This window comes from Somniosus microcephalus, chromosome 5 (genome assembly GCF_052327205.1).
Source record: "Somniosus microcephalus isolate GS21.2 chromosome 5, FLI_Smic_1.0, whole genome shotgun sequence".
Lineage (NCBI taxonomy): Eukaryota > Metazoa > Chordata > Chondrichthyes > Squaliformes > Somniosidae > Somniosus > Somniosus microcephalus.
Window position 1 is genome coordinate 157546568 of NC_140991.1, and position 13372 is coordinate 157559939.

The 13372-nt window shown below is 45.9% G+C and overlaps 1 protein-coding gene across 1 annotated transcript in view; it reads left to right on the forward strand.

Annotated features, from left to right (window-relative positions):
* scin (scinderin) overlaps positions 1–13372 on the forward strand; it is a 242577-nt gene that overhangs the window by 79140 nt on the left and 150065 nt on the right. The window contains exon 4 of the mRNA XM_085988386.1: positions 6096–6245. Coding sequence (XP_085844512.1) covers positions 6096–6245 — 150 coding nt within the window. The remainder of the gene's footprint in view (positions 1–6095; positions 6246–13372) is intronic.

Below are 13372 nucleotides of genomic sequence, written 5' to 3' on the forward strand. Positions count from 1 at the left end.
TAATACCCAGTCTAAGATGGCCGGATCTCTAGTTGGTTCCTCGACATATTGGTCCAGGAAACCATCCCGTATACACTCTAGGAATTCCTCCTCCACAGTATTGTTACTAATTTGGTTAGCCCAATCTATATGTAGATTAAAGTCACCCATGATAACTGCTGTGCCCTTATTGCACGAGTTTCTAATTTCCTGTTTAATGCCATCCCCAACTTCAGCATTACTGTTTGGGGGTCTGTATACAACTCCCACTAATGTTTTCTACCCCTTGGTATTTCTCAGCTCTACCCATACAGATTACACATCATCAGAGCTAATATCCTTCCTTACTATTGTGTTAATCTCCTCTTTAACCAGCAATGCTACCCCAAGTCCTTGCCTTTTTGCCTGTCTGTCCTGAATATTGAATACCCCTCGATGTTGAATTCCCAGCCTTGGTCCCTGGAGCCATGTCTCTGTAATCCCAATTATCCGTTTACATCTATTTGCACAGCTAATTCATCCACCTTATTTTGAATGCTCCTCGCATTAAGACACCAAGCCTTCAGGCTTGTTTTTTAACACTCTTAGACCTTTTAGAATTATTATTTACTGTGGCCATGTTTGATTTACACCCTTGATTTCTCTGACTGCCACTTTTGCTTTTCTCCTTCCTGTCTTTTGCTTCTATCCTTGCTTCCCTTTCCTCTGTCTCCCTGCACAGGTTCCCAACCCCCTGCCATTTTAATTTAAACCCTCCCCATTAGCACTAGCAAACTAGGACATTGGTCCCGGTCCTGCCCAGGTGCCAACCGTCCAGGTTGTACTGGTCCCACCTCCCCCAGAACCGGTTCCAATGTCCCAGGAATTTGAATCCCTCCCCCTTGCACCATACCTCAACCATGTATTCATCTGAAATATTCTTCTATTTCTTCTCTGACTAGCACGTGACACTGGTAGCAATCCTGAGATTAATACCTTAGAGGTCCTATTTTTTTAATTTACCTCCTAACTCCCTATATTCAGTTTTCAGGACCTCATCCTGGTTTTTACCTATATCGTTGATACCTATGTGCACCACGACAACTGGCCGTTCACCCTCTCCCTCCAGAATGCCCTGCAGCTGCTCAGAGACATCCATGACCCTTGCACCAGGGAGGCAACATACCACCCTGGAGTTTCATTTGCAGCCGCAGAATCACCTATCTAGTCCCCTTACAATAGAATCCCCTATCACTATAGCTCTCCCGCTCTTTTTCCTCCTGTCCTGTGCAGCAGAACCACCCATGGTGCCAGGAAGTTGGCTGCTGCTGCCTTCCCCCGATAAGCCATCTCCCTCAACAATATCCAAAGCGGTATATCTGTTTGAGAGGTGGATGGCCACAGGGGGACCCCTGCACTACCTGCCTGCACTTACTACTCTGCCTGGCGGTCACCCATTCCCTTCCTGCCTGTGCAGCCATTACCTGCGGTGTGACCAACTGATCAAATGTGCTATCCATGATGTCCTCAGCTCGCGAATGCTCCAGTATGTATCCGTTCACAGCTCCCATGCCAATAGCTGCAATTGGATACACTTCCTGCGCACATGGTCGTCAGGGACACAGGAAGTGCAGGAGAAGCATGCCACGGGGCTGAGCTGTGCTGCCATGACTTACCCTTTAATTAATTTAAATTAAATTAAATCAATACCACTAATTACAGTACAATTAAATGATATACTCAAGGGCCCTTGTTTACTAGCACTCCCCGCTACACAACAGAGACCTAGAAACTATAACCACAAAAATTAAGACCTTCTAAACTTTATAAACTATTAACCTTAACTGTCAAACTATAGTGTAGTATAAATACTCACCTGGCCGTACTCACCCAATCAGCTGCTTCCTCTTGCCTGCGTCACTTTGAATCGTGACGTGGCTCTGGAACGCCGCCGCCAGTCTGCGAGATTGGTAAGCCTTTGAAAAAAACAGTGAAAGTGAGTTTAAATACTCACTGTACTCTCCTGCTGCTTCCGACTCCGGCCTCTTCCTACAGGGTGAAAAGTTAGGAAAAACAAATGCGAAGCAAAGGAGCTCCTCCTTCCACTCCTCACCTAACTCCAACTCACCCAACTCGCAGCACTCTGTTGAAACCGCACAAAAACACTTGTTAAAAAGAGAAAATGATAAATGACTTTTGAAGAATATAAATGCTGCTGTTAAATAGGAGATAAGTGAAATAAATCTATTGAACTTTGCTGTTCATGTTCTGTTTAGTTGGTTCCCTTTTGTTGGATAAATATATCTAGCAGTTTCCACAACATGTTATCTATTTATGCTACAGGTATAGACAAAAATATAAATGAGGAAATGTTTAAGCTAAGAATAGCTCAGTAAATAATGCTAAAAGTGACACTGACTCACTGATTAAGCTAATATAACATGCAGTAACAACCGATATCAGAGAAGACGGGTTGATTTCCCTCTCCTCCAATGCTCCGAACACTAGACAGGCACATTGCACCCGGGTACTGCTCCTGCCAAGGTCTCTGAGCACCGGATTATGCTATCACGAGCCAATAACTTTTGCCAGGTGCAACCCCAACACAGGCCTGCCCCCTGGCGGAGTCTTGTGCTGGGACCCGGGGCAGAAACACGAGCCCAGCTGCAGAACGGGCTGGTAGCCACTGGACAGCAGCAACCAGAAGGCTCGAAGGCTCAAAGCTGTTGTCCTTTTCATGTTGCCCCTGGGCTTCCCTCAAACCCTCCAATCTGAAGAGGGTTCAGAAGCAAGCCTCACTGCCAGCTTTTTGAGTTGCCCCTGCGTTTGGGCACCCCTTGGACATACGTGGAGAAAGCTGAGGTGAGAAGGCCAGGAGCACCCTCTTCGGCCTCATTTCCCTCGCAACACAAGGCTTGTGCGTATTGCAGTCGTAGGCTTGTGTCTGCCCATTTGGGGAAACCCTGGAAATCTCGAGACAACATAGTGGGGGTGGAAGCCTGAGGTGGTAGACCTCTGCCGCTTTGTCATCTCTGCAGCACCTGCAAACTGAACATTCTGCAAGCACTGCGAAGAGGAAAATCAACCCTTGTCAAACTATATCAAGGACCATTTAATTGAGTTAGTTCAGATGTTCTCTTCACCATTGTAAGAAATCACACAACACCAGGTTATAGTCCAACAGCTTTATTTGAAATCACAAGCTTTCGGAGCGCTGCTCCTTCTTCAGGTGAAGTGGAGAAATGCATAAAGACACAGCTTATATAGTCAGAGAATCATGTCAGATGTTTACAGGTAACCTTTCCAACTGCCATTTATCGCACCTCAGCAGAGAGATAATCACAGCAGTCAAAGGTGTGAATGGTGTCCAAACAGGTCAGTCAGGGAAACATTACATCAAAGAACAATGAGGTGGGGTCACAAGGGGTCAAATATTGCAGATGCTGGGGTCTGTATGAAAAACAAAAAAACAGACAAAAAACATTTTTTTTGGCTGGAAATCACAGCAGGTCCAGCCGCATCTGTGTAGAGAGAACAAGCCAATGTCGACTCGAGTCTGAATGACCCTGCATCAGGTGGGGTTACATGTAGCGTGACATGAACCCAAGATCTCGGTTAAGGCCGTCCTCATGGGTGCGGAATTTGGCTATCAGTTTCTGCTCGACGATTTTGCGTTGTCGTGTGTCTCGAAGGCCACCTTGGAGAATGCTTACCCGAAGATCAGAGGCTGAATGTCCTTGACTGCTGAAGTGTTCCCCGACTGGAAGGGAACACTCCTGCCTGGTGATTGTTGCGCGGTGTCCGTTCATCCGTTGTCGCAGTGTCTGCATGGTCTCGCCGATGTACCATGCTCCGGGGCATCCTTTCCTGCAACGTATGAGGTAGACAACGTTGGCCGAGTCACATGAGTATGTACCATGTACCTGGTGGGTGGTGTCCTCACGTGTGATGATGGTATCTGTGTTGATGATCTGGCATGTCTTGCAGAGGTTGCTGTGGCAGGGTTGTGTGGTGTCGTGGTCGCTGTTCTCCAGGAAGCTGGGTAATTTGCTGCGAACGATGGTCTGTTTGAGGTTAGGCGGCTGTTTGAAAGCGAGTAGTGGAGGCGTGGGGATGGCCTTAGCGAGGTGTTCGTCGTCATCGATGACATGTTGAAGGCTGCGAAGAACATGGCGTAGTTTCTCCGCTCCGGGGAAGTACTGGACGACGAAGGGTACTCTGTTGGTTGTGTCCCGTGTTTGTCTTCTGAGGAGGTCTATGCGATTTTTCGCTGTGGCCCGTCGGAACTGTCGATCGACGAGTCGAGCGTCATATCCCGTTCTTACACGGGCCACAGCGAAAAATCGCATAGACCTCCTCAGAAGACAAACACGGGACACAACCAACAGAGTACCCTTCGTCGTCCAGTACTTCCCCGGAGCGGAGAAACTACGCCATGTTCTTCGCAGCCTTCAACATGTCATCGATGACGACGAACACCTCGCTAAGGCCATCCCCACGCCTCCACTACTCGCTTTCAAACAGCCGCCTAACCTCAAACAGACCATCGTTCGCAGCAAATTACCCAGCTTCCTGGAGAACAGCGACCACGACACCACACAACCCTGCCACAGCAACCTCTGCAAGACATGCCAGATCATCAACACAGATACCATCATCACACGTGAGGACACCACCCACCAGGTACATGGTACATACTCATGTGACTCGGCCAATGTTGTCTACCTCATACGTTGCAGGAAAGGATGCCCCGGAGCATGGTACATCGGCGAGACCATGCAGACACTGCGACAACGGATGAACGGACACCGCGCAACAATCACCAGGCAGGAGTGTTCCCTCCCAGTCGGGGAACACTTCAGCAGTCAAGGACATTCAGCCTCCGATCTTCGGGTAAGCATTCTCCAAGGTGGCCTTCGAGACACACGACAACGCAAAATCGTCGAGCAGAAACTGATAGCCAAGTTCCGCACCCATGAGGACGGCCTTAACCGAGATCTTGGGTTCATGTCACGCTACATGTAACCCCACCTGATGCAGGGTCATTCAGACTCGAGTCGACATTGGCTTGTTCTCTCTACACAGATGCGGCTGGACCTGCTGTGATTTCCAGCCAAAAAAAATGTTTTTTGTCTGTTTTTTTGTTTTTCATACAGACCCCAGCATCTGCAATATTTGACCCCTTGTGACCCCACCTCATTGTTCTTTGATGTAATGTTTCCCTGACTGACCTGTTTGGACACCATTCACACCTTTGACTGCTGTGATTATCTCTCTGCTGAGGTGCGATAAATGGCAGTTGGAAAGGTTACCTGTAAACATCTGACATGATTCTCTGACTATGTAAGCTGTGTCTTTATGCATTTCTCCACTTCACCTGAAGAAGGAGCAGCGCTCCGAAAGCTTGTGATTTCAAATAAAGCTGTTGGACTATAACCTGGTGTTGTGTGATTTCTTACATTTGTCCACCCCAGTCCAACTCCGGCATCTCCACACCATGGCCCTCTTCACCATTGACAGGTTGCTACATTGTTTAGTACTGGATATTTTATTATGTACAACAATTGAGGTTTCATGTAATACTGTAGCATAACACAAATGAAAGAGAAATAGGTGTTAAGAGTTTTAAGTATTCAGGGTATTCTGTTATGCTCATATTAGGGTGTAAATTAACTGTAAAAATCCTTCCTTAAAAGCATTATCTCATACGCTAGCAATATACATCATCGTATACTCAGTGGAAGCTCTGCACTAGAAGCACAATTTTCCCTTTATTATCTATATTTCATTCTTCCATTTACATTTCATGGAACAAAATATATTTTAATGATGGCATTTGATTTGCAGATAGCCAAATTAAATTATGGATTTTCAGTGTTTGCTAAATAAAACCTTTCTTTAGATCTCCAACCCATCCTCTGTCCCCTCTGCCATAATGTGACTCATAGATTTACATGACAAATTGCACAATATATAATTAATAAAATAAATGTTGTGTGGCCACTGATGTACCTGCTGGGTGCAGCGGAGCTGACAGAAGTTGCGTCAGTTCAAAGCAAATGCAGCATTTGTTGAAGTAACTGAGAGGACAGCTATGGAAAAATTTGTGCCTAATATTTTTACGATATGCTCAACAGGTCATTTATCAGTGGTGTGGCTCAAAGTGCAATAAGTACGAGCGCCTAAAGGCTGTCCAGGTTGCTGCAGGTATTCGAGACAATGAAAGAAATGGAAGAGCACAACTTATTGTTGTCGATGAAGGCCAGGAGCCAAAAGAAATCATTCAGGTAAGAGCTTTATTGCTGAGAACCAGAATTGTCTTTTTAGTTAAATGACAGTAATAAAATACAAATATAATTGCTGCAGCATCAAGACCACAATCTTTTTATGATGAGCCCTATATCGGTACCCAAATGCTTAATCCCTTCCAGTTCAAGATGCAGCAGTAACGTCACTGGTTTAGCAAAAGCATCATGTCATGGACACCTGCTGTCAGCTGCCAAATTTATTAGAAACTGAACACATTTGGCAGCCAACTTAATTTCTCTGAATTTTCTGTAAAGAGGAAACAAAATGCACAGACAAAATCTTCTTAATAGAAAAAGTTTCAATAGAAAGCGATGTTAACATGAATTAGCTGTTAAAAAGTAGACAGACCATGGAGAAGTCTTCTTAGAAGTCTGTCGCAAGCAACATGTGAGAATGTGCGAAAGTAGAAAAAATATTCAAAACTAAACCACAGGAAGTTAGTGGTTGACATTTGATGAATAAAGAAACTTGAACAGGAAATAAGCCGAAATTCTTTGTTTAACAAAGGTTGGTAGAATTATGAAGATATTTAAAAGTTCATACACTGTTATCAGTTAGTGATCAGTACAGCAAACAGAACATTGGATAAGACGAGTACATTGTGAGTGACAATGATGCATTGAAACAATGCTGATTCAACATGGGAAAGTGGAAATGACAACACATGAATTGTTTTAACTACAGTACCATGCTGTACTGTTTCAGTAGCAAAACTATAACTGTTGAAGATATTACACATCTCTATGGATACTACATTGGTGATGTAATTTCAGTTAAAGGGGGTGAAATTGGTCAGGCCCATGCAATGCACTGCAGTCAATGGAAAAGAAAATTGGGCAGGACGGAAAACCAGCTGCCAATTCATGATTGCCCATTTTGCGCTACCGCCCAAGACAATTTCATCTTCAAAGGTTTTTGTATTCCATGCAGATGACACCATAAGTGAGAATAGATAGCACTGAAAAAATACTGTTCACAGTGATGACTTTCGAAGCAGTCCACGATCCACATATCAATAAAGTCTGCATTAAAAATGAGCATATTTCCACCTTAAACACATGATTGTAACTTTAATTACCTAATGTGTGGCGTGGGCAATACCAGTGGCTCAAAACATGGTGTACTACTGAACTAGGTAGACCAGGTAGGTCCCAAGTTTGATCCCTCACCTGTGCTGAGTTAGCTGACCACAGTCAGTGTGACTACAAGGATGCTAAAATTGGCCTCCGCATTCTCATGCTAGTGTGGGAAAAATCAGTCATGGTTCCTGCTTCCAGTTGCTGTGTGATATTAGCATATGAACATGTTAATGAGTTCATATGAACTTTGGCTGCTGTTTTAATGGAAGTTATAATCCATTAATGCCTCCATTAAAATAACAGATTAAGGAATTTCATGCAAATACCTTGTGCTGGAAAATATGAACCTATCGATGTTGAGTAAGGAAGCAATTAGGTTCAGCTGCAATGCCCCCATAGTTGAATAGCTTCACATTTCGCATTGGTCATGAAGAATGGCCTCTAGGACAAAGTACCGGAGAGCTGATGTTGCTTGTGACATCATACCACAGCCTGTGCTAACACCTCCAGTGGAAGAAGGGAGAGAAGGGAAGAAGATTTGTGGGCAAAATTGTGCTACAAACAGAATGCATGATGAAGAATCATAGGATATGATTCATATATCTCACTAACATCATTATTGATAATCGGTTTTCAGGTCAGTCCACTTGTGAAATATAAATTGTATCCACACATCTTCATCAAATGTCCCCACCTTGTCATTGGTCCCCGCCACAAACTCTGTATTCTCACCGCTGATTCCATCCCCCTCCCCAGATATAGGCCACGATTTTGCCGGCGCTCAGAGGGCGGGTTCGGAGATGGGTCCGCTGTCAAAATTGAAATGATTGACAGCGCCTCCATGTTTCCAAAGTGTCGGGTCTGCGATTGCAGAACAGACCCAACACCAAGCGATGGGGGAGGCATTTAAGATAGTTAAATGCTTATTAAATGTTTGTTAACTACTATTTTGTCAGCCTATTTCTACTTTAGCACATTTTTTATGAGGTTCATGTCGTTCGGAGATCACGTCAGGTAAGTAGATCGGGAGTTCAATCGAGCTGAATAGTTCACAGCTGCAAATGTAGTATAAAAGCTAACATTTCATATCTGTTCACTTTCCAATGTCAGCAGTTGCTGATTTCAGGATTTGGAAGACACATTTGATCTTTATTGAGGCTGTAAGTGTGACGTGTAATCTCTATATCCACTGTCACCTCCTTGGAATAACCTCTCTCCCCATTGACAGATTGCTTCTAATATGTCACCCTCACCTGCCATATATAACAGCAGAATGGGAACGATTTATACTCTCTCACCCTGGTCCCCAGACTCTGACCATGAGCAGCCGCAGCAGCAGCAGAACCAGGCACACCAGCAGCACCAACAACAAGAGTGCCAACCTTCTCCTCAACCACCTGCTGCTGCACAGGGAAGAGGGCATCAGCATAGGGGTGCACCACGCCGCAGGCGATACACCCAATACAGAGTTTACAGGCAGAGGATGAGCTTCCTCAACATGACTGAGCAGCAGTGCCAAAGGAGGCTGAGACTTTCGCGAGAGGTAGTCGTAGACATTTGCACAATGCTCGATCAAGACCTGCAGCCCTGAGGAGCGGGTGGACACGCCTTACCAGTGGCTGTCAAAGTCACCAACGCCCTCAACTTCTTTGTGTCAGGCTCCTGCCAGGGATCAGCAGCAGACATTAGCGTCAGCTCCCAGTCAGCCACCCATAGATGCATCACACAGGTTACCGATGCCCTCTTTGACAAGTCCGCCAATTATATCCACTTTTCCACTGATGAAGCCAGTGTTACCGAGCGGGCGCTAGGCTTTGTCAATCTGGCTGGCTTCCCACAGGTGCAGGGCGTCATCAACTGTGCACATGTGGCCATCAGGGCACCCCATCAGAACCCAACAGCATTTGTCAACCGCAAGGGCTTCCACTCCCTTTACTTGCAGCTGGTGTGCAACCATAGGAAGAACATCATGCATGTGTGCGCCAAGTTCCCTGGCTGCTGCCATGACTCTTACATCCTGCGCCAGTACACTGTCCCTCAGCTCTTCATACCGCCAAACAAACTTTCTGGCTAACTCCTTGGAGACAAGGGCTATCCCCTGAAGATATGGCTAATGACACCTTTGAGGAGGTCATCAAACAAGTCTGAGGAGCATTATAATCAAAACCACATTTCCACCAGAAGTCTCATAGAGCAAACAATAGGGTTGCTCAAAATGCGCTTCAGATGCCTGGACAGATCTGGTGGAGTCCTTCAGTTCACACCAGCCAAGGTCTCCAGAATCGTTGTTGGCTGCTGTGCCCTGCACAACATTGCACTGCAACGAGGATTAGCGCTGCATGAGGAAGAAGGCACAGAGTGCACAGCCTCTTCAGAGGAGGAGGAGGAGCAGAATGAGGTTCAGCATAAGGAACACCTGGAGGAGGCGGCTGTCCCAATGCGACCGGAACACAAGCACATTGCTGCCCGTGATGTCAGGGATGGTCTAATCAATGCTAAATTCAAACTTTATGCAGCACAGACATGTGGCTGCCACATGCGCATGAAGCACGGCGGCCGGCAGCTCCTCGGCGGGAGGCTCTGAGGTCGAACCGGTAGGAGGGGAGGCGGCCAGTGGACCGAGGGCAGGAAAACAGGCCCTGGAAGATCGGACACCGCGGGAGGCTTGGAGGTCAGACCGGGTGGAAGGAGAGCCAGGGAGAAGCAGGCCCCGGGACGTCGGTACCACGGCGGCTGAAGATTGTCGGGCAGGAGTGCGGGAAAGGCGAAGTGAGGCGAGAGCGGACCCTATTGTGATGGCGCCGATGAAGATGGCTGCCGTCCTTGCGGGCTCCGTGCGTACCAGGCTGCTAAGTGTCCTTTGCTGCTTGGTGCGCTTGGCTCATTAAGAAAAAAGCATTTCACTGACTGGATTTCACTTGTTGTATTTGGTTTTGTGACAAATAAAAAAAAATTGAAATTGAATCACCCCACTTCAACACCAGAGAGCATCTCTACAATTAACTGTGCTGGACATAAAGGGCGCCCTTACCCTTCAATCTGCCACTTGCAATTGTGAGCACATATATGGCAACGAATGCAAACATTCAGAAAAAAATTATTACAACAAAGTAACAAAACAGAAACTTAACATTCATTTATAGCAAATCACCCAAGTGACTACCCTTGTGATTATTAATGTGGGATCTTTCTTTTACGCTTCCTTCTACGTGGTGCTACCCCTGTGGCTTCAGCAGATGTAGAGGCAGCATGCTCACTTCCCTGCTGCACATGCTTAGACGCCTTTGACAGTCGTCCTCTGGGTTTTGGAGCCTGTGAGGGCCCCGCCAAAGCCTGCTCCTCCTGCGGCTTTGGAGAGGCATCTGAGGCTCTGACCAAGGGGTTGGCAAGGTGATGGCAGTTTGAGCGCTTGGAGAGGAGCCCCCATTTCCATGTCTCCTCCCACTATCAACCCTCTCATGTGCCACCCGCACTTCTCTGCTAGCAAGTAGCTGGAGAGCACCTTGCTCCACATCAGTGGGGCCATGAGGACCCATGTCTGTGCTGACATTCCTCATAACGGGGATGACCATGAACATTTGGTTTCTCTCCTCAATAGATGCCCATCTATCCTCCATAGATGACCATCTATTTAGAAGTGTTACCATCCTGATGTCCTCCATGGAGGTGGCCATCCTTTCCATTGTGGAACCTACAGTTGCCAGTGCATGCACCATGGCGTTGCTCATATTTGAGATGGATTCCTCCATTCTCTGCACACTCGCAGTCACCGTGGTTGCAAACCCTGCCTGAGCCTCCTGAACTAGTTCCTGAAGCTCCAGGATCGCTCTCTTCCTGGATGGCCACTAAGGCCCAGCGTCTGCATGCAGCTCAGCAGAGCTAGGAGAATCCTGTGGCCTCCGACGAGGAAGTTCCACTGCTGTCCCTGCCTCCATCATCCGATCTTGCTCACATGTGACTTGTGATACACCAGGTGACAACACTACTCTATCTCACATAGGACCCACCGAGGTGTGCGTCTCTGCGCTGGTGCAGGGTGCGCTCATTTCTGCTGAGTGCTCCCTCAGAGGCTGGAGGATCCTCTGAGGAGTGCTCCTTCTCTTCCTCCTGGACGGTGGTGGGGGGGGTGGAGACGGGGTGGTGGTTCTGTGGGAGAGTAATGACCTGAGTTAGACATGTGATATGTAGATTGCAGACACATCCCATTATGCACATGATGATCATTCAATTTCTCTTGACATCAGACCCTTTAAATATACCAGCAACAAACGCATCAACGGGTGACGTCACCAGAACCTTGTAATTGGGCCGGGTAACACGCAGAGCGAGCTTAACAAGCCCAATTAACCTAAAATCCTTTTTGCAGAGCTGTTGGAGCCGTAGGTGGGACCGGGACCCGGAAACGACCTCTCCTGCCACGATCCTGCCTCCGATGGCGAAATAGCAGCCATAGTCTCAGGTTGAACCAAACTATTCGCAATCTCATCCTATTCAACCCCGCACTGAGCTTCTGACCCCATATACACTCCATCACAAATGTTTTAGGGTTCAATTTAATGTTGCCTGCTAATCTTTTCTCATAACCTCTGCTTGCCTCCATATTATCTTTTTCAATTCCCTCCTGTACTTTCCATAATCTTCCTGGTTATTAACTGAATCTTTTGCCTGACATTTGTCATAAACCTCCTTTTTCTGTTTTATTTTAACTTTTATTTCCTTTGTCATCCAAGTCGGATTAGCTTTGGATGTTATACCTTTTCCCTTCAAAGGAACATGCTTAGTTTGCACCTGAACTATTTCATTCTTGAATGCCCCCCATTGCTCCATTACTGCTTTACCCTGCAATTGTCTTTTCCAATCTACTTGTCCTAGGTCCCTTCTTAAATCACTGAAATAATCTCTTCCCCAGTTGAGCATTTTTACCTTCGATATTTTCTGGTCTCTTTCCATAATTGCTTTAAACTGAATTATGTTTGCTAAATAATCTTCTACTCTCCCACATTCCACTTGCCCTATTTCATTTCCCAGAACCAGATCCAACACTGCTTCCTTCCTTGTTGGACGGGAGACATATTGATCGAGAAAGTTCTCCTGTACACATATCAGAAATTCTTCTCCTTCCCTACCCTTAGCACTGTGATTTTCCCAGCCTATATTAGGGTAATTAAAGTCTCCTAATATTACTACTCTATTTTTGTTACACACCTTTGAGATTTGTCAACAAATTTTCTCATCTATCTCCTTCTCACAGTTGGAGCTCCATAATAAAAAACTGCCAACAATGTAACAGCTCCCCCTCTGTCCCTCAACTCAAGCCAAATAGATTCAGTCAAAGAACCATCTAGTATATCCTTTCTATTTACTTTCTATTAACATCATCCTTAATCAATACTGCCACGCCCCCTCCTGTTTTTCCTTCTCTATCATTGCTGAATATTTGGTAACCAGGAATATTAAGAACCTATTGTTTGAGCCATGTCTCTGTTAATGCAGCCATGTCATAATGCCATGTAACAATTTGTGTCTGCAGCAAAAACACTGAATGAATATTTTATATCAGTCTTTACAGTAGAAGACACTAAGAATATCCCAACACTGGACAAACAGGGGGCTAAAGGGGGGGAGGAGCTAAACACGATCAAAATCACTAAGGAAGTGGTACTCGGTAAAATAATGGGACTCAAGGCGGATAAATCACCTGGGCCTGATAGCTTACATCCTAGGGTCTTGAGGGAAGTGGCGGTAGGGATTGTGGATGCATTGGTAATAATTTTCCAAAACTCCCTGGACTCGGCAAAGGTCCCGGCAGACTGGAAAACTGCTAATGTAACACCCTTATTTAAAAAGGGCAGTAGACAGAAGGCTGGAAACTATAGACCGGTTAGCCTAACATCTGTGGTAGGTAAAATTTTGGAGTCCATTATTAAGGAGACAGTAACAGGACATTTGGATAATCATAATTTAATAGGACAAAGTCAGCATGGTTTTATGAAGGGGAAGTCATGTTTGACAAATTTGCTGGAGTT